The sequence below is a fragment of the Nilaparvata lugens genome, chromosome 1 (genome assembly GCF_014356525.2).
Source record: "Nilaparvata lugens isolate BPH chromosome 1, ASM1435652v1, whole genome shotgun sequence".
NCBI lineage: Eukaryota > Metazoa > Arthropoda > Insecta > Hemiptera > Delphacidae > Nilaparvata > Nilaparvata lugens.
Window position 1 is genome coordinate 66,807,293 of NC_052504.1, and position 18,454 is coordinate 66,825,746.

Here is an 18,454-nt window from a genome sequence, read left to right on the forward strand (position 1 = left end):
AAAAACGTATGTGACCAAACAATGTGTTACAACATAATCTAAAAAGTAAACAGAAACAGCTGGCTTGTAATCACAGTTCTCCTCCGACAGCACTAACTGTCGGCTAAAGTTGTAACAACAATGACAGCCAAAACTACAGCTATGATGAAGTTCCCGTTTCAAATTTGATTAGTTAATAAGTAATATTCATTGGCTGATATTTTGAATAACATGGAATAAAAGAAAAAAATATATACATTTTTTTAGTATAGTGATATGAAGTTTGTAATAATAATTTCAGCATACAAACATAAATTTTATTTATATCGATCAAATGTCTGGTTGAGGTATTGAATTTAGTTGGTTTAATGACTACTCTATATGCTTCCTCATCTGAGCTTAGACCTTCTGACCTATTCCAAATGTACGTTTCTAAAATAGAGATGCTTCCCATGTTATTTAAATGGAGTCACTTTTACTCCCTAGGGAGTTTTTCTGTTTTTTAGTACCGAGAGCGAAAAAGTGACACTTTAGTATCAAGTTTCAGGGAGTAAAGTAAGTACTTTTGACAGTAGGTGGAGGAAAAAAAATTAACAGACGAGATAGCAGATAGCGCAGGTTTGAGTCCGCTAGCTCTAGCTATCTCTTTTAAAACGGCAGCCAAATGTTTATAATCTTACTTTTTCAAACCTTAGACCAGTTATAGAATAGACACGCCCCATTGTATATTCATACTGAAAGTCGATGAAGCCAACATCTACTGCCATATCGCTCCATCGTGACGTCAGCATCGGATAGAAAACTTTTTTGCAGAGTTTGTTTACATTGTTTTCCATAGCAGATTGCGTCTATTTCAGTGGGAGCGCAGCGGGAGTTTACCATTTTTTATGAATAATAATTTACTTTCATCTGAAATAGACACAATCTAAAAGTTTTCTATGCGATGATGACGTCACGATAGGGCGATATGGCAGTAGATGTTGGCTTCAGAGGCTAGACTTCCCAGCGTGTCTATTCTATAACTACTGGTCTAAGTTTCAAACTAACTTCAAGTTACACAAATTATCCGCTTGGATCGCTACTGCAGTTAGCTAATAGCAGATGGTTTTAGATGGGGCGTTCACAATCCAAAGTTATCAAATAGCACTTTAGCTGGCTAAAACAACATTGTGAATACCCCTATTATAGCCTATTTATTTTTGTATTTATATTAATCATAATTATTTTTCTATATAGAGCTTTTTTCAGAAAGGCGGACTCATGAAGGACCTATTTTTATAGACGCAGATGGTGGCAACAGGTTTAGGGTCGAAAGATAGTTGATAGTAGAGGGTATCAGAGAAGGTAGCCGAGACATTCTGATACATGCATCTTTTTTAACACTCTCAGAAGGATGTTGACAACAGTTATGCTATGTTAATGTAATGAGGATGCCAGATATCAGATGACTGGAATTCCTAATGCAATGGAAGCTTCAAGAACGGATAATAAAAGGGCGACCTCCTAGACAATGGGAGCAAGAAATATAGAGCTCCATGGCCTCAAGATAACTGACTCCTGCAGATGCACAAGAGGAGGTTGAGTTGCGAGAAACGGCTTTGAGCTGTAAGATATTCCGCTACAGTAGAGTAAAAACAATTATATTTTATTTCAATACCTATTACACAACAGATATTAGAATACTTTATCTTACATGTTTGATTGGAGTGGCCTGGTGATGTATTATCTATTTTTCTTTTGCTTGGAACACTTGATGAGAAATGGCTGTAATTTCCCTTATTAATCACATTGCCGTCATTTTCTCTATTCACGTCGATTTCTTTGATCTGTAAAAATATTCCAGTTGTCAAATAAAACCCAAACTATAGTGATAATGCTTTAAACTGTCAGCATTCCTTATTAATAACACCAATGCTTTACATTCAAACTATGCTGACATTACTAAGTGAATCTCACTAATGCACTATACTGTACTAGTAGTAAAGATTGTGTAAGCAAGATGTGGAACGGCGGGAGAAGCCTCCACCAAATATGTAAGCACGATGTGCCTTCACCAATTATGTAAGGGGGGGGGAAGAGCTATGATAACGAAAGAGAACAGAATAACTAGAACTTTAATGAGTCTTTAACATATTTACATTTAAACAAAACAAGATTAATTTTATTATAAAAACATTATTGATATGAATTAATGGGGAAAACACTCGCTTGCTGCTAATGATGATTCAATCTTTGTGGTTTTGAAAATTAAGAGCAATGATTTTATCCAATAATCACCTACCTTTTGAATATGGCTTCCCCCTTTGGCATCCACTGGTTTAATCACGACTTTACAGTTAGTATTTTAAAAGAACAAAAATTAACTGAACCAATGAATAGGGTCAGAACCCGTCTCCCTTAACAATACAATTATTTTTGAACTGCCCGATCTGTGACAGAATAACTGTATTATAAAACGAAACGAAATCTAGCCTTTTTCACTGGATCAGCCGGACTTTACTCACAGTCCTAACGAACGAGCTCTGCCCAAAAATTAAATTTTGGGTATTAATATAACTCAGTCAATGCCAAACATGAAAGCCATTTCAAGTACATATTTTTATGTCGCACAAGCGGCACGTTTGTTATTAGAAACAAAAGAGAAGCTACGTTAATTTTTGACAACAAATGAAATAAACAATCTTTCTGTCGATGACAAAGATTGTTCAAAGACAAAAACACTATTCATTGAACTTTTTTAATTTTAAAACTCTAAAATCCTGATCAATATGAGATAGATATATGATTCATATATATGTCCCATATGACCAGGTGGCAATTGATAATGGTCATGGTCAGGCACACCTAACAACCAAAAGTCTCATTTTCTCAAGCAAGTTTGTGTAAGTGACAATATTTATTTTATTGTTCATTATGATAGTATTTCATTCAAATTCATAATTTTACTTACAGAAACAATAAATTTGTGATCATGCATATGAACCTAAAATAATGTCCTATGTAATACTCCTGTATCACATAATTCAAGCGATTTGAATTTAAACTATAGTATTTTTAGTTATCTCTATTGAGAGTTAATTGGAATGAAGAAAGTCCAGATCAGAGTTTAAGGGAATATAAATTCGAGTACCTTGGCCTTCGCCTGGAGAAGTAGAGCAATATCTTTTCCTGTGGCCTCACATTCGCTTTCTGGACAACAGCTTTTTTCTTCGTTGCATGTTGAGTCATCAGATTCGAGTTCTAAGCTGCTTCGCCATTTCAATCTTACATCTATGAAATAATCACAAAAATAACGAAAGGAATGGTAAAAGCAATCAACTGAAACTAAAGAGAACCATTTTTCAAAAAGATGTCGCAGATTTTTATTCGGTGATTCAGAATAATTTATTCGTAGAACAGTACAGTATTGTAGAACCATGGGGAGAATCACAAAAAATAGTCTAATTATATGTAAGTCTAATCATATCTAAGTCAATAATAGAGCTAATTTTGGTAGAATAATATTTCAAATGCTTCCTTGAATAATTTTGCATTAATAAATTCAGTTGGCAACAACAAAAAACAGTCAATACTGAGCAATAAAATGAATTCTTTAATTTGTAATATAGGCCTAATGATTGCGAGAACTGCAACTTATTTACGATTCAGAAACCATTTACCTTCATCAGCGAGTGAAGCTTGATAGGTGCTTTAGTATTTTGGGGGTAATTCAATGGATATAAGTACATTAAAATCCGTTTAGTGTCAACATTCTACGATTGAACATTACGTGTAAGATTTACCTAACGCTGTTAAAATAGAAATCAATAGTAGAGTTAACAACTAAGCCTACCATCTCTCAATCCTCTTGTCAAGCTTTGTATTTGTTCAGCGTAGTTGTTTATAGTCTTTTTATCATCCACAAGATCTACGTACTGTTTGAGATGATCTCCTAGCAAGAAGCACGAATCTTGATTGGATAGCCTGAAAAGGAAAACAACATTTGAAAATGACAGTGTTTGACACTTTCATTAATATGAAGAAGGCATATCATTCAACTTCATACATGGGAATCAATTGATTAATTATCATCGAGTCCGCTTCGTTTGTAGACTTAACTTATATCTCCAAGAATTGGAAACCTCTCAATGATTTTGTTCATTTAGGCCTACTAATGAGTTGGATTAATTTTATTGTTATGAGTAGCAAAATGTAATGATTATTAGAAAGAAAAATACATATTTTGATGGTGTAAGCTACTACATGATTATCCAAAATTACTAGGAAGGATGTGAATCAAGTTAAAATAATTTTTGAGAACACAATCTCTTTAAATGAGAGTGGCCACTCTCTGCTCGGTTGAGAAAGGGAGCTCAGTTCCCGAAAATTTCCGTTTCTAATTTAAATTTCTAAATGTTCAAATTTACCACAGAAGCTCAGCTGGGGTGTAATAATGTTGTGTTAGAAGAAATTTGAAATAACGCCAAAGATACGCTCAAAATTAGCGGTTTTTTGCGTTTTCTCAGTTCTTTCATCAAGTAATAGACAGAAAATGTTCAAATTTGGTACAGAGGTTTAGCTGGGGTCTAAAAATTTTGTGATGAGGTGACTTCAATATTTCATCAAAGATACGCCCAAAATCAGCGGTTTTCCAACGTTTTTCTCAGCTTTTCTGCGTTTCTCAGTACTTTGACTTTCTGATGGAATGAAGCATGCTCAAATGAAAAATGCAGGCGAGCGAAGCAAGCCCGCTGATCTCATTTTTGGACGATCCAGTTGGGGGTCCAGGGGCGGAGCCATAGGTATATGGCAAGCGAAGCGAGCCTGACGGCTAGTTATCAGTATATATCAATTTTTTTAATATGGTTTGTATAAAATGAGTTGAGACTTTGCCCTCCATCCGAAGAAATTTAAACGTTGCCGAATTGAGTAAAATTGCAACTTTCTCAAATTTCTAATTTAACCACAGAATTGTATGTAGAATATCATCCCCGATATTCCACAATTGCTTTTTATTTTGAATATCACATTTCTCAGAAATATGGGATGTTGTATTAAGCAAGAATTTTAGTATATCAAAATAACGGGAAGAATGTCTCCTTCCTTTGATCATCATTTCAACCTTTAATTGTTTTTTTGAGCAGAAAAAATGACCTTCTCTACATGTTGGAAATTTTTTTGTTTCAGAAGATAAATGGGTGGTGAAAGTTTCTAAGAAATAATTATTTTGAAGTTAGGAGAGCGGTTGCGTGGTATGCTTTCTGTGCTTAATAGTATCCTTAAGGCTGGCATTTTACAAGATATTTGACTAAAATATTTCAACTGCAAGCAGTTAGTTGCAATCAGAAAGGCTGCCATGCAACACTGTTTGGATTATTCGAGGCAATATTCACTGTGCAACTGTTTGTGACTTGCAGTTGCTGAACTTTTTAAGCATACTGTATCTTGTTTTTGCTTGTCCTAGCTATTGATAGCATAATAATGGCACACCATTCAGCCGCTCTACTAGACTTTGAAAACTCCTGGGTCTGAGAGGCCAAAATAATGTTCTTCTGACTACTTTTAACAATTGAAAAATAATTTCAATTATTTCTGAGAAAATTTCTCGCTTTCACCACTCACTTATCTTCTAAAACAAAAGAAATGAAACAAAGTTTCTTGCATGTCAAAAAGTTCATTTTTTCTGCTCGACATTGACGAACATAATAAAAAATAACTATAGGTCGATTGAAATGATCCAGACACCAATGGAGAGGAAATATTGCTACACAGTACTGAGGAGTTGAGGTCAGCTATGCTTGAGACCAGGCTGTTAGCAAAAATATGTATCTTTGCAAACATCTCCCTTCTCAATGAGGAGAAAAAACAGACCAAAATTGTTTTCAGCCTCAGAAATGGAGAGGAATATGAGTCTGCTCCGGTGAAGCTGCTTGGCTTGATACTGGACAGGAAGGTCGTGGAACAGTCAAACAGAGGCTGTTTGCTGTAGGCTGAGTAGGGTAGTCTTCCTACTGAGAGGGTTGAGGTAGTGTTCCCATGCACTACCTCAAGTTATGCTACTTCGCTTTCTTCCAGAGCATCCTGTTGTACGGCCTGGTTCTCTGGGTTTTTTATGTTTTAAGAGTACTGCGCATGCAGAAGAAAGCTTTGTGGGTCATCTGTGTTTAGGGCTGATAAACTGGCTCATTGCCGTCCTCTATTTATTAAAAAGGATACTTACAGTATTTACTCTCTATATTTTTTACATAGCTCTTTGCACGACTCATGCGAATGTAGATGAGGTTGACACTAGACAGAGTTTTCATGCGAATGCTACAAGAGGGATTACGTTATCAGAGGCTGAAAAGGACATGAACTGGCCTTGCCCACCTATCAACAAGACTTTTCAACAAGCTTCCAATAGCAGCATGAGATCTGCTGGGCAGGATATTTCAGGGCGCTCTGAAGAGATTGCTGGTGGAGAACCCGTATTCCAACAGTGAGTTCTTTATGCTGGAGAACACGCTGGTGCATTCATATTTCTTAAAATACTATTATCCCCGTTATTTTGATAAAAAATTCTTACTTATTACGAAATCCTATATTTCTGAGAGAAATGCTATTCTAAATAAAAACATAATACGGTAAGTATTTGAACGGTATGCTAAATTTCATGAAAAATAAACACGGTAATGAATTTCGTTTTAATCTTTTAACCCTGAAACTTTTCCACCACTAGTGGAATAACCGGGATGATATTCTACTTACAATTCTGTGATTGAATTAGAAATTTGATGAAGTAGCAATTTTACACAATCTGGCAACGCTGACAATACTTCGGATGGAGGGCTCATATAATTTCAGTATATTGTAAATTATTTTAACTTTCCAAAACTGTAGAAGTCCCTTATAATGAGGAGCATGCTCTTTATTCCATTTATACCTGTTGAATATTTTTTTTGTTCTTTCTACTGCAATTCGAGATTAGATGAATGAATGGGATGTCACTTTTCGTTTGTTGTATGATACTTTCATATCGATTGTTGTCGGATAAACTTTATCAGGTTCTAAATTGATTTTTTTTCTTTCTTTCAAGTTTTTTTATTATTTTTCCTTCTGTGCTACTGTGCAGGTGAATTAGTACTGTTTCATCTTTAGAGAATGAGTGGGTGTGTTCGGGTATTTTCTAGTTCTCAGTAATAGTTCTCAAGTATAGAATGACGAGCATGCTCTTCGCTTATTTCCTGCTATTAGGAGGGTGAGTTGGAAATATTATATGTTTCTTATGAATTGTGGTGTGTCGAACGAATTGTGATGTACTGTACTTTCAAAAGGTAGTTGTCAGATAAGAACTATAAAGTTTATAATGATAGCATTGAGGCATAAAACTGCGTGGTATCAACACTGGTTGATGTTGGTTGATAAACTTAGTGAGATAGTGAGTAGGCTATCTGATAGAGAATGGAGTGAGAGTGTAACCACTTGTTTCGTTGGAGAGCGTTTAAACTTCAATTTACTTATTCATTCTTTCATCTATTGTAATTGTTATTTTTTATCTTTTTTCCTTAAAGTTGTGATTGATTGTTTATTGTTATCTTTGTTTTATTGTTTAAATTGATTCGGAATTTTTCTTTTGGAAAGGGTGAAGGCAATCTTGAGAAGTGTCACTGATATTTATCCTCTCTGCTGATTATCTAGAGCGTGCCGAAAGTTCAATGAGCTCTTTCTGAAATATTATGATGCAGTTTTCAAATAATTGTTTTGTTGAGCAGTGCGAAAGGTATTGATTAGTAGAGAATTTTATCGAGTTTCTTATCGCGTTTTCAGTTTCTTCTCGGCAATCTAAACAAGCATCTCATGATAAAGAGTCTCCTAATAGCAAAGTGATGTTTTATTTTTTCTTGTGTGGCTTAAGGCTTGGTTTTTGGTGGTCCGGGGTGAGCCGTTTTTTTTCTCTCTCTCTCATTTTCCCTCTCTTCAGATTTTTTTTCTTCTTAGTTCTTTAGTTTTTTTATTCTTTAAATTTTCTTTTGTAATGATTATAAATATCATTGGTTCTTGGATGAGTGGATGGGTAATTGTGTGTGTGAGATTGAGTATACCATGGAGAAGTTTATTAAAATTATTATTCTATTGTCAAAATTGGGGTTTAAAGTGTATGAATCTTTGTATTGAAAATGGATGATAATTTCAGATTTTTCAGTGATGTCAATGAGGTGAACAATTGTTTCTTGACAGATGTCAATGATTTTATAATCCTCCATCAAAATATTAGAAGCGTGAATTGCAATGTTGATGCTTTCCTCTCGTACTTGAGCTGCTGGAAATACATGCCTGATGTTATTGTTTTGTCTGAGATCTGGGTACAGTCTCCTGATGACGCGTCCTTGTTCTCAATTCAAGGATATAATAACCATATTGCATGTGATAGTTTCTCTAGAGCATCTGGAATTTTAGTTTTTGTTAGAAATGATAATGCTGTTATCAGGTTGAACTGCGAAATAGTGGGAGCGGATGCTATTTTGTTGCAGGTTAAATTGGGAACATATACTTTGTCAATTCTTAGCTTGTATAGGTGGCATGGGTATGATGTTGATTTAATTTCCAATAGTCTTGATAATGTTCTTAATCGTCTTCCAGCGGGTGATGGGGTGGTAGTTAGTGATTTGAATATTAATCTCTTAGATAATACAAGTACTAAAACTGATAAATATCTTGAAATAATGTCTTCAAATGGATTTACATCTTTGATTAACTCTGTAACGAGAGTTTCAAATAATGAAAGTGGATCTTGCATTGATCATTTGTTACTAAGGTCTGCTAGTAAACGTATTGTAAGAAGTGGTGTCATTGAGACTCACTTAACTGACCATAGAGCTACGTCACTGTGTATATCCAAAATATCAAAAAGGAATTGTATTATAAAAGGCTCAAAAGAAGTTATTAACTATGAACTGCTTAGAAATTTATTATATGAACATGATTGGAGCGAAGTTGTCTTAAGTAGTAATGTAGATTTGAAATTTGAAATATTTTTAGATATTCTTTGCACCTCCATTAATAGATCCAGATCAATTATTCACTACAGAATTAGAAATCAAACATTTAAAAAAATTAAGCCCTGGATAACTGATGGTCTTTGTTTTACGATTCACAACCGTGATAAATTGTATAAAAAGTTTCGTAAAAATCCACATAACATGCAGATGAAACATAATTTCACTGTTTGTAGTAATAAAATAAAGACTTGGGTAAAGGCGGCCAAACAAAAGTATTTTGAAGAGATTGGTCAGTTGTCATCCAGAGGCCAATGGAAGATAATAAATGAAGTATCTGGACTGGCCTCAGTTTGGAAACTTATTGAGCGTATTAGGAAGGATGCAACTGTTATTGAAGATAAAGAATCCATAGTTAATATATTTAATGAATATTTTGTCAATGTTCCGAAAGAATTTATAAATTCTATTAGTATGCCCAATAATGAGTCAAAACGGTCCTATACTAGACATTTTAAAAGTGGTACTGCCCGCTCTACAGCTTTTTTTGAACCCATTTATAACCATGAAGTATATTCCTTGATAAATTCTTTAGAAAATGGCAAGTCTCCTGGTATAGATGGAATATCGTCACGCCTAATAAAATAAATTGCAATGCCTATTGTTCCGGTTCTGGTGGATATATTCAATACTAGTATTTTCAATGGTGAGTTTCCCTCTCTGTTGAAATTTTCCAATGTGGTTCCTATTTTCAAAGGAGGAGATGAGAGTGAGGTGGGGAATTATAGACTGGTCTCTCTCCTTTCAATATTTTCTAAACTATTTGAAAAATTAATAAAAAACGTCTTCTAAAATTTTTTCAAAAGGATAAATTAATTAATTCATGTCAGTTTGGATTTCAGGAGGGGTTGAGTACTGAAATTGCACTGGACCACTTCATGTCTAAAATCTATTCAGGACTGAATAACTCTGAGGGATTGAGGGTGTCAGGGCTTTTTCTGGATATAAGAAAGACTTTCGACACTGTTGATCATACAGTTTTATTGGATAAGTTGAACAAGGCCGGCATCAGAAGAAATCTTCAGTGGTTTGGGTCATATCTGAGTGACAGGAGGCAGTGCGTTTCACTGAAGGGTTTGCGAAGCGAAACGTTGCCTTTGCTACGCTGTGGTGTCCCACAGGGTTCTGTCTTGGGTCCAGTTTTATTTTTTATTTATATTAATGATCTTTTCTCTCATAAATTTCACGGCTCTATCACTTCATTCGCTGACGATACAGCATTGGCGTATGTTGCTAAGGACGCTGAACAGTTAAATTCCATGATGCAGAGCGATTTGAATGACTTAAGCTTGTGGTTTGGAGTAAATAGGCTGGCATTGAACTCTGACAAAACAAAGTTTATCTGTTTCTCATTGTCTTCTTCATTTGATCTTCCTGACCTTCTTAGGTATCATAGTTTAAATTGTTTATTCCAAGAGAGTGAGGAATGTAACTGTAGTATAGTGTCCAAAACCATATCTATAAAGTATTTGGGCCTGACTGTAGATGAGTTCTAACTTGGAATTTGCATATCAGGAAGCTTAAAAGATCTTGCTTCCTTCTCCTAAGAAAGTTTTATTACATCAGAAATGTTTTCCCAAATAAAATTATTCGGAACATGTATTTTGCATTTGTACAGTCCAGGTTGAGTTTTGGTATTTCTTGTTAGGCCTCGACATATTCATCACATTTTATGCCAATTATCATATTGCAGAAGGCTTTTATTCGAGTTATCTGTGGTGAAAGTAGACGTGCTCACTCTTACCCCCTTTTCAGAGAATCATCTATATTGCCTCTGCGTCATTTATATGTATTCAAAGTTCTTTCCATGTTCTTTAGGCTAAGTGGCAATCAAAGTGCGGATGTTGCTTATAATACAAGAGGTAATATTAGAGGGTTAATAATTCGACCCAGATCATATTGTACTCTCTTTCAAAAGAGCTTCATTTTTTTGGGTCCTAAATTCTTCAATAGTCTGCCCGTCGAGATTAAAAATTCAAATAATCTTAAATCTTACAAATCTAAATTACACCTATGGTTGATGGATCATTCTCCAGTTGAGATTAATGAGCTTTTTGTCATTCTTAGATGAATACCCTTGACAGTCACTTGTTTCAATTCTTTCAATTTTTTAAAAATAAATTATGATTTCTCCATGGTGTGTGTGTGTGTGTGTGTGTGTGTGTGTGTGTGTGTGTGTGTGTGTGTGTGTGTGTGTGTGTGTGTGTGTGTGTGTGTGTGTGGGATGAATATTAAGATAATTAAATTTAATTAAGATAAGCATTTTCATTTGAGTTTATAGATAAGCATTTTTAGTTGAGTTCTGAATGTATTTCACTCCTGTTTGCAGACAAGATTTTTCTTAAGCAAACAGTATTGTATTCAATGATCTGTAATATCATTTGTATAATGGAATTTTTCATGTAAGTGATATCATTGAATAAAACTTGATTTGATTTCATTTGATTTGACTCTTATTATTCGATACAAACTATAATAATTACAGATTGCCTACCACTATCCTTACTCCTATCTCAATATAATATTATTCATTGCAATATTTCTTTTGAAAGATCACTTATGTGTTACTGGAAGAGATACCTCATAAATTACGAGTCAAACTAACTTGATACTTGTCGTTTTTGACTGGGGATACCAAACGGACTATGACAGAAAATGAAAAAATAAATAAGTGGCTTATTAGTCAACTCTCAGTCAAATAATAGAATGGTCTAATGTTTAATCTCTCTCTGATAAGAGATCAGAATCTTTCATGTGTCGCATTTCTCACTTCCACTGGAAGTCCGTTATAAAATCTGTTGATAGTTGATGGGAAGGTTTTATACTTCTAACTAAATCTACCGACTTGAATGCTAAATACTAAAGCTTCTCTGTGTACCAGACAGCCTGCTGTGCGGCACCTCCTACTTTTCCGCATGATGAGTGTTGGTCTTGTTCCTTTTCACAAGCATTTGCAGATTATCCTTGACGAACATCATAGAGAACAGGATATACTGTATTTTCAGATCTTTGAGGAGTGGTCTACAATGATCTGTTTTGCCTGAAAAGGTATTGGTCCTGATTGCCCTGTTCTGTAGTATCAGCACATCGAGGCTAGCGGGTACATGATTATTGCGCTCTCTTTTCCAAGGAAAACTTGATTGCATTATGCTTTTTCTTAAAGCTGTACCTTGGACACTACGGTATACTTTTCAAGTATTCCAAAAAGTTGTGGAACACAAATGTCTTACTTAAGCCTAGTTTATACGATGCCAATCAGCGACACAGTTGTCTTTGGACAATTGTCATCACTTGGTTGCGGATTGTCGGAGGCCAGGCCAGTTAAACGAGAAGATGTTCATACGCGGCCCAATAGTTGGCCGCGACAACTGAGATTCCGAGTGGTGGGGGGTTCGCTGGGCCCAAGTGACTGTCCATAGTCTACTCCCGGAGACAGTTGAATTTCGGGCCAATTGTCGGGACAGTTGGCCTGAAGTGTTTATACGAAGACAATAATTTCATGCCAGTCTGTTGCCTTATGACAATTGTCTCGCCAATTGGCATCGTATAAACTAGTCTTTAGGTCGCAAGGTGTATAGGTACAAGGATTTTACCATTTTGTATTTGTGTTCTCTGTGATAAAAGAGTGAATTGTTTTTTTTCAGATTACGTCCTAAAGACTCCAGTCATGGAGTATAAGACAAGTCATGTTATTACATAATAATTCAAATGACAATGATTTGCTAAAATCTGACCTGAATGACAAATTACAATGTAACTATTCATTGCCTAACAAAACATTTCAAAGCACTGACTTGACATATCAAGGCTCAAACCCCAGAATGCGCCAAAGCTATAACAGCTATGATGTCATAATTAAAGTTTTACATGATGATATAGAGGACTTGAAAAATGAGATAAAAATACTACGGACTAACAATAGTCGTCTGTCAGATATCATAGCAAGAAAGACAAGTGTAATTTACAGCATGGAAAATATAATTCGTGACTTCTCTCAAGGTATCCATCCAGAGCCCTGCTGCCCGGTAAGAAAGAGGATGGAGGATGCTGCAGCGTTCTTGATGGAGGACTCCGAGTGTACAAATGGGGTAAACCCTGTCCGGATTAAAGAATCCTCGGCAGCGACAAAGAATGCACCAGAGCCACTGCCAAGCGAGGGAGCTGAAGTTCGAAACAGGATCATGGAGGCCTGCAATGCCAAACCAAAACCACATTCAAATAAGGTAAAAGAGAGTTGTGTTGATGAGAACGGGGATGAATGTCGGAACGGTCCACAGGATGAGGGGCGCCCTGCTCAAGGATTTGGGGAACGGGCTGAGGGAAGGGAGGGGGAGGCACCACTGCTGATCGGGGACAATACGCTAAGGCTGGTGGGAGATATAATGAGAGACACATTTGGGCAAGATTTGGAGGTGGAAATTGTACCCTTTGGAAAAATCCAGGATGTCAGTAGAGCACTAAAAATCAGAAACACTATACCATCGAAGGTTGTACTCAATGTAGGCTCAAATAACCTGTGTAGGGCTAAGACACCGAATCATGTCATGAGACCATTATGGCTCACTTTAGAGGCTAACATTAAACGGTTTCCACACACTAATTGGTATGTTACATCTATTCCAATTCGGGAGGATATAGGTGAGAGATTTATTGACGAAACAAACAAGGCTCTGAAGTTTATGTGCTGGCAGCTTAATGCTACATTTATTGACAACTCAAATCATTTACATAAGTGTCACCTGAGCTGGGATGGACGAAGTTTAAACCCAGAAGGTTCCAAAATCGTGGCTGAACAACTTGCAAGTGCACTGGAGTGTCAAGGTAGGAATTCAGGATAGCAGCTAACAAAACAGAAAGATGACCGAAACCGCAATAGACCAAATAATACAACCAATAAAACAATAGAAAATGCACATCCACACAAAAAATCGTTGACTGTTCTCCACCTAAATATTCAAAGAGGTCTTCAAAATAAACTTGATGGACTAGTTGTAGAGCTCGAAAAATTTCACCCTGATATTCTAATTATCTCAGAACATGGCTTAGGCGCGGACCAATTGAATCTCACAAATATCGAAGGTTTTAGACTGACCTCCAGTTATTGCCGAACTGAGCATATGTGGGGTGGCATAGCTATTTTTGTAAAAAATCATTTTTCTGTTGACATGGACGAGCTTCAGTTACCAGAACAATGCAAATCAAAGGAACAAGTGTTTGAAACTGTTGGATTGATACTCAAATATCAATCAAGAAAATTGATTCTAATAGGAACATACAGATCTCCTAGCACTGATACAGCAGAATTCTTAGGAAAATTGGGACAGTTACTGGGACAACACACTAAGAAGTCAAATGATATAGTAATACTGGGAGATGCAAACTTTGACATACTCAGACCAGATGAGCGTAGTGTAAAGGACCTTCGAAATGTGTTATCCGAGTTTGGATGCAGAATACATCACATCCCTGTAACAAGGAAAACCCCCACTACTGTATCCAGCATTGATGGGTGTTACACAACTATCAAACAAGAGGAGATCGAGGTAAAAGCACACTATACACCACTTTCAGACCACCATTTGTTGCTATGCAAAATAAAAAATAGAAGTAAAAGTTGCCACACCACTTACAGATACTCTAGGAATGTCTCAAAAAACAAATTAACTGAACTAAAGCAAATGTTAAATACAACAAATTGGGAGTCTGTCTATATACCAAAGTCTGTCGAAGTAAAATATAATAACTTTCTGCAAATAATGCGCCAGAGCCTTGACCACATTATGCCTCTAGGACCGAAAAAAATGAATGTACCAAATAAAATTATTTTTATGGATTGTGAGTTGCAGAAGATGAAAGTCTCCCTTCAAAGTTTGCATGACAGATACCTGCTGACAGGATCAATCGAAGACAAAAACAGGTTTCAAGAGTCAAAGAAAACCTATGACATTGAAGTGAAGAGGAAGAGAACGGATCACACAATGAACAAAATAAAAAACTCAAAAGACAAAACCAAAGAGCTGTGGAAAACTGTGAATAGTGAAAGAAATAAGCAAGATGGAAGGCAGAACAGCATTAGGCTTCTTCTGGATGGTAAGCTGACAGCAGATCCACTTGAAATCAGCAATATCTTCAATAGCATCTTCACCTTACCTCAAGCATCAAACCACACAAATCAATCACAAACCAGTACCACATCTGAAACTGAGCCCGACAATAGTATACCAATTTTCTCAGCCTTCAAAAGTGTCACTCATCACGGAATGGATGAACTTCTTAATAATTTAAAGTCCAACAATTCGGCAGGCTTTGATGAAATCTCTGGGAAGATGCTGAAATTCTGCAAAGAAGAAGTCATAAAACCATTGACCCACATCATCAACACCTCATTGAGTCAATCTACTTTGCCTAGTAAGATGAAAATTTCCAAGGTGTATCCAGTCTTCAAGAAAGGAGACAAGCTTAATCCAAACAACTACAGACCAATATCAAATTTGCCTGGAACTTCAAAGCTGACTGAGCGGGTGGTGTACAATCAGTTAATAGCACACCTGGAAAAAAATGAACTGATTTCATCATTTCAACATGGTTTTAGGAAGGGGCGGAGTACAAACACAGCAATAGCATATCTCTGCAGGGTGATTAATGAGATCTGGGAGGAAAAGAGGATAGCATCTGGCCTGTTCCTAGACTTGCAGAAGGCATTCGACAACTTAGACCAAGAAATCCTAATCACAAAACTGAAACAGCTAAACATTCAGGGCCAAGTAATAGAATGGATCCAAAATTATTTCACTGAAAGGTATCAGTATGTTGAAATCAGTTATCAGCAGCACACTGCCTTGACTAGTGCCAAATCATCTCTTTGCAAAATGTCCAAGGGTGTTCCTCAAGGGTCAATTCTAGGACCCTTGTTCTTTCTCATTTACATAAATGACTTCCCAAATAATCTCAAGAAGGACCAAAAATGTGTACTATTTGCAGACGATACCACCATAATAATCCCATCAGACAGAGTATCCGAAAGCAACGATGTAAGCTCGACACTTGAAATGGCCACAAATATATGTAGGAAACTGAAACTATCAATCAATAAAGACAAGACAGTAAATATAAACTTCACTCCAAAGGGACAGATATTCAATATGGACAACAATGTAACCAATGAACCAACAAATACAAAGGATTGTACAAGATTTCTTGGTATCATGATGGACAAGCACCTGAACTGGAATGAACATATTGATCTTCTGTGTAAGAAATTAGCTTCAGCCACATATGTACTTCGTAGAATAAGATGTACCACTGATGTCAGTACCACATTTATCGCGTATCATGCCCTATTTGCCTCACAGCTGCGATACGGCATTGTTGCCTGGGGAGCATCAGCGCAGGTGCACATGGACAGAGTTCTACGAAGTCAAAAAAAAGCCTTACGAACCATCCTAAGAAGAGATGCACTGGAGCACTGTAGACCATTATTTGTCGAAAACAAACCCTCATTGCAAGACCGTACTATGCAGTGACCGAATTTATTGAGGAGCATACGTACCACCACCTTAGAGTATAGTGCAGGATACTCTATACACCTGACGACTCTGACAGAGGAGACCAAATCCATTGACGATTCCCCGATCCCAGGACCGTGAGGAAGACATCAGAAGTAAGAAGTAAGAAGAAGCGGGTACATGATTATTGCGCTCTCTTTTCCAAGGAAAACTTGATTGCATTATGCTTTTTCTTAAAGCTGTACCTTGGACACTAAGGTATACTTTTCAAGTATTCCAAAAAGTTGTGGAACACAAATGTCTTACTTAAGCCTAGTTTATACGATGCCAATCAGCGACACAGTTGTCTTTGGACAATTGTCATCACTTGGTTGCGGATTGTCGGAGGCCAGGCCAGTTAAACGAGAAGATGTTCATACGCGGCCCAATAGTTGGCCGCGACAACTGAGATTCCGAGTGGTGGGGGGTTCGCTGGGCCAAATTGACTGTCCATAGTCTACTCCCGGAGACAGTTGAATTTCGGGCCAATTGTCGGGACAGTTGGCCTGAAGTGTTTATACGAAGACAATAATTTCATGCCAGTCTGTTGCCTTATGACAATTGTCTCGCCAATTGGCATCGTATAAACTAGTCTTTAGGTCGCAAGGTGTATAGGTACAAGGATTTTACCATTTTGTATTTGTGTTTGTATTTGTGTTCTCTGTGATAAGAGAGTGAATTGTAAGATGAAGGGTAAGGTGGGGTACGCGACTAGGTGCCACCCCGACTACTTGACACCCCAACTAGTTGTCCCCTTTTAAAACCGGTTTTTAGGTCTCTTAAATAAGAGAATATAAGGTAATTAGAGGTAGGCTACAGTTGGGGTGGAACCATTGGGTAGGAAGATGCAGGAGGCCAGGATGAGGTGGTTTGGACATGTGCAGAGACGTGAGGAGAATTATGTGGGACGGTGGGTGCAGGATTTGAAACTGGGTGGCAGGAAGAGGCGGCGAAAGGCCAAGGATGAGGTGGAGAGACAGAGTAGAGGCTGATCTGCAGGAGAAGGGTTGGTGACACGGGGAGGAGATGGACAGGATTTTGTGGAGGAGACAGCTGAAGGAGGGAAATGCCGACCCCATATGATTGGGATAAGGCTTAGCCAAAGAAGAAGAAGAAGTTTGAATATAATAGAAAAATGTTTGAAACAGTATTTTTGCTATATGTTATGACTGAAATTTGCAATTACTTAGTGAGATCAGAATTTCCAAAAATAGAATGTTTCTCTTTGCAATAGTTTGAGTTTGAGCTTCAACGGTTTCTTATGACTTTTGGTCAGCAATAGCAATATAGGTCTAAAGTTTGAAGGACGTTCAACATTACCCTCTTTGTGTATAGGACTTGAGGTCATTGCCAACTTTTTTCAAAATGTTGCAACAGTTAATGTAGGTTCTATAAAAGTAAAATAACATAATTTGGTGACTTACCAATGTAATCGTTCAATTATACCAGTAGACCTTCGACGAAGTGAAGCTTTCAAACAGTTATCATCTGAGTCGTTTTCTCTCACTCTGATAGTTTTGTAGTAAGAAGCTATCTCACTCTTAGCTTCTTTAAAGTTTCTATCCATATCACAACTGTCAGAATGTAAAGCAGCTTTAATGTCCAAGTATTAGTTATTACTATTATTTTCCAACCTAAAAACGTACTGCAATGTTTTAAAATCAAAAGCTTAAACTAGTATTACTTTTAATAAGAATGTCCCATCGTGAGTAATCACACTATCTTGAGTTCAGACTACTAACTTTCAATTGTACCAGTATGACAAAAAAGACGTGTAAAACGCATTTAATAATTCAGCATAAATTTGATAGCAAAGCACAATAGTACTTTCAGAAAAGTAACAACTATAATAGTGAAACGTGAAACGTGAGTGTGAACAGACGAAAGGACAATGAGATAATGATAAACAAAAACAAA

The 18,454-nt window shown here is 36.6% G+C and overlaps 1 protein-coding gene across 1 annotated transcript in view; it reads right to left on the reverse strand.

Annotated features, from left to right (window-relative positions):
- LOC111046908 (fidgetin-like protein 1) overlaps positions 1-18,454 on the reverse strand; it is a 54,928-nt gene extending 36,474 nt beyond the window's left edge. Inside the window, exons 1-4 of the mRNA XM_039440346.1 lie at positions 17,962-18,454; positions 3,812-3,942; positions 3,110-3,249; positions 1,673-1,805 (exon numbers count right to left, since the gene is read on the reverse strand). Coding sequence (XP_039296280.1) covers positions 1,673-1,805; positions 3,110-3,249; positions 3,812-3,942; positions 17,962-18,104 — 547 coding nt within the window. The 5' untranslated portion in view covers positions 18,105-18,454. The remainder of the gene's footprint in view (positions 1-1,672; positions 1,806-3,109; positions 3,250-3,811; positions 3,943-17,961) is intronic.